This window comes from Austrofundulus limnaeus, unplaced genomic scaffold (genome assembly GCF_001266775.1).
Source record: "Austrofundulus limnaeus strain Quisiro unplaced genomic scaffold, Austrofundulus_limnaeus-1.0 Scaffold266, whole genome shotgun sequence".
NCBI lineage: Eukaryota > Metazoa > Chordata > Actinopteri > Cyprinodontiformes > Rivulidae > Austrofundulus > Austrofundulus limnaeus.
In genome coordinates this window covers 273,419-277,303 of record NW_013952668.1, presented here as the reverse complement: position 1 = coordinate 277,303, position 3,885 = coordinate 273,419, and the positions used below count along the sequence as shown (strand labels likewise).

General features: G+C 40.2%; 1 protein-coding gene across 1 annotated transcript in view; it reads right to left on the bottom strand.

The window, feature by feature from the left end:
* Positions 1-1,315: 1,315 nt before the first annotated feature.
* LOC106526237 (t-SNARE domain-containing protein 1) overlaps positions 1,316-3,885 on the bottom strand; it is a gene marked incomplete at its 5' end in the record, with an annotated part of 65,152 nt that continues 62,582 nt past the window's right edge. The window contains 2 exon segments of the mRNA XM_014020801.1: positions 1,316-1,417; positions 1,525-1,615. Coding sequence (XP_013876255.1) covers positions 1,316-1,417; positions 1,525-1,615 — 193 coding nt within the window.

Sequence of the window (3,885 nt, the reverse complement as noted above, 5' to 3'; positions counted from 1 at the left end):
TCTGTTGGTATTACAGCTCGAACGGCGCATGCGCGAAGGGAACATTCAGTGCTTTTAGCACCGCCCTCTGGCGGTCAGTAGGGATGAAATAGAACCTTTGATTCAGATAAGACGGTCCGGTACAGCTATGATTGAGACAGCCTGCTTACACATCTATTTATCTCCAATTCTAGCTGCAGTAACTCTAACCTGAAGTGGGATGGAGGTGAACACTGTAACAACCTTAATCTTTTCGTTCTCAAGTTTTGTTTTTTTTAAGTCCCTGTAAGGTTAAAGTTTGGAGGTGCAGGTCCACATTCATAACTCTGCAGCCCGTCTGCTGGAAGGCTGGGTTCAGACTCTTATTAAATATCTCTGCTGTCAGGTCATCCTGGACTGCAGCACACACTCCACCCCTCCTGACTTGACACAGCTCCACAAACACACCTCTGCTGCTGGGACACAAATACTGATCTGCAGGATTCTGCTGGCAGAGGACAGATGGACACACCGTAGAGGATTGGGACAAGGAGACAGTCAACACAATTTACTGTCTGTTGTCGGTGGAGTCAAAGGTCACAGTGAGCAACTGCAGCTAAAAACATCACAGAATGGGACCAAGTGGTATTATGAGAGAAGAAAAAAACAATGAAAAAGATCAAAACTGAAGACAATTTACTTTTACAATCAAAAGTTTTTTTCTAAAGTTACTTTTTTCCATCAGTAATTTATTTAGCAAATGCTAGAGTTAATCTAAAATAAAAGAATACAATAAAGGCATCACATTCATAGATGGAATATGCTGCCCACCACATTTCAGTTATAACTACAGTTAGAGTTGTAGCTTTTTTAGATGAGCTTTGTAAATAATACACATTTTTAATGTAATGCTGTGAGGTGTCACATTCAGAGTATATGTTGTAAACAGATCTCATTTACAGCCACACTGAGTCTTCAAGGCCTGTGCAGATCAGCTCTGTGGGGTTCTGCAGCTCATATTCAACCCTTAGCTTGACCCAGGAGAAGGTGCCAGTGTTGTGGAAGACATCCTGTCTGGTTCCAGTCCCAAAGAAAACTCATCCATCAGCCCTTAACAACTATGCCCCTGTTGCCCTGACATCCCACATCATGAAGGACCTAGAGAGACTCCTGTTGACCCACCTGAGTAAGCAAACAAGCACACATCAGGACCCCCTGCAGTTTGCTTATCGCTGTGGAGTTGGAGTTGAAGACACCATCATACACCTGCTTCAACAAACCCACTGTCATCTGGACAAAGCAGGCAGCACTGTGAGGATCATGTTNATATATATATATATATATTATAAAGTATTTCTCAAACAAAGTAATGATTTTCTGCTACCTTCTGCAGATCTCCGTAACGCTGCACAGAATCAGACAGTTCAGTCTTCAGTCTGGTCAGGCGAAGACGGTCTTGCTGTGCGACAAAACAACATTTGCATTAATTAAGTAAAATGTTGTAATCTGCTGTTTATTGTCCAAAATGACAGATTATGAAGAAGGAACGGCAGCATGAAGGTATACCCGTGAAGAGCCGCTGATTATATCAGAGAGCTGTTTGATGAGATGGCTCGTACTGGTGATGACTTTGTTGGTTTGCTGCTGAGTGGTGTGTCTGGAGAAGTGGGGAGGAGTCGGTGTTGAAAGATAAACAAGGAGACAGAAACAGAATATATTTTTTAGATATTAAAAGGCATTAAATCAAAACTTACCAGTAGCATGCAGAATACAAGTATCAGACATAAAGTTACAGCTGTCATTTTGAAACTGCATCCAAAAAGTTTTATTAAATTCTAGAGAAGCATCAAACCACGTGTCAGAGAGGGAGGGTCGTATGGGCAGGTCACAAGTCCCTCGCAGGGCAACAAACAGAACAACTAACTATTCACTCCTAAATACTATTACCCTGACATGACCTGCTGTAATCTGTGGCAGGAAGAATAGAACATAAACTCCACACAGAGAAGCTGGGATGAAATCCTGCTCTGAACTACTGCACCAAACTACAGGGGGTGGGGCTTAGTTGGACATTTCAAACTCTTCCGATTTGTTGAACTTTGTGGGAGAGAGACTTAAAACTGATGAGTTCAGAAGTTGTTTAAAGGCAAGTTTTAGAGAAGATTCAACAAGTAGTGTCAGGTTCTACATCAAACTCAGTCAGGTTCACTGTTAAACACAATGGATCTCTGTGTGAACAAAGGCAACAGGCCACAACCAAATACTGACGTTTTGGAGGTGCCCCTCCATGAAGAGGTTCTGGTTGTGGTCTGAATGGTTCTTACTTTATCTAATGTAACTGGAGAGAATATCACTTGTTTCGTTTCAACTGTCTTGCTTGGGGTGTGGCCCTTTCTACCAGAAAAATGACAGTAGCCTACACAACTGTGGACAGGATGCTAATACTGCTAAACTAGAAATCTATAGCTCCACATACAAGCTGAGTCAGAAAGGCTGTGAATAAAACCAGGCTATACTTGTAAAGTTGTTTCTTTTAAAATAACAGTCCTGTCCTACAATATAGGTTTAGACTGTCATATTCAGAACTGAGCATCACAGTGAGCTGGTTTTACACATATGTATATTTGAATATAATGTCTGTGGAAGTGTAGGTTTGTGCATTTAGATTTCTAATTCCTTATGTTATGATTTTTTTTCCAGGCAGCATGTTGACACAGTTCATAAAGCTGTTGTCTTTCAGTAAGATGGTTGCAAGATCAAACCCCAGCTTCTCCTGGTACTCTGGTTTCCTCCCACATACCCAAAAATATGCAAGTAAGGTTAAGTGGTAAAAAATGAATGGTTGTCTCTGTGTGTCTCTGTGGTGGACTAGAGACTTGTCCAGATAAACATGTGGTGGACTGAAGACCTGTCCAGGATGTCCCCACCTATTTTACAGGGACTGCTGGAAATTAAGGGTGGGCATATCAATCCAAGTATCTCTACTATTGATTCCAAGATCAGTGTTTGTATCCGATCCATACTAGTGCGATTAGATCGTCAATGTCCTGCTGAGGATGGGAGACTGCAATGAAGTGATTCAATACAATCTGCTGGCTTCCTTGGATTGATTGTGTTTTTGTACATGGCCCTGAAATGATGTTTGTTGTGACTTGAGAATAAGGAGGACATGTTGTGACTGATTAACTGAATTTTAGATAGAGTCTCACGTTTTACACTTTGTGATTATTTATAGTTGTTTTCTTTAAACAGGAAGAGAATCAGCAAGTTTCTGCTCAATGTGTCCCTCTGCAGTATAAACAAAGAATTGTTTGTGGACATTCCAATGACTGACGTAAAAGATACCAACCCACCAACCCCAGCGGTGTGACCATGGTGTTTGGGTTTTTGTACTTGTAAGGCTTTAAAAGAGATGGAGACTTCAGCAACAGCAGAGAGAAGCCATTGTTTTGTTTGGTGCTGATTAGACTCAGGTTCACACACACAATGACTCTGATCATGAATGGAGTGTTTAGATTTGAAGAATAAACCTTCTTAAACTGGGAACTAACTTGGTTTTCTGTGCAACTATTCGGCCTTCCGATTTTTGATCACATTTTCGTATAGCTATATAAGTAAACTGAAGTGAACTGAAATGAAGCAATTATTTTGTTTTGTTGCCAAATTAGTTGGAGTTAATCCTTTGTCCTCTTAATTATGCACATGAGTTATGGGAGTTTTTTTTTTGTTTTTTGTTTTTTGCTGTTGTTGTGTTGTTGACACATATTTTGTTGCTTTATTGCTTCTTTTTGTCATTTTGCAAATAGTTTTATTTTGTTTGTTCATACAAAATATTGTATATTCCCAAAATCCCTGTCCTATTTATTGTAATAAGCTAAATAAAGGCAAAATCAAGTCAGTGAAGGGTTCCTCACTTCTACATATATA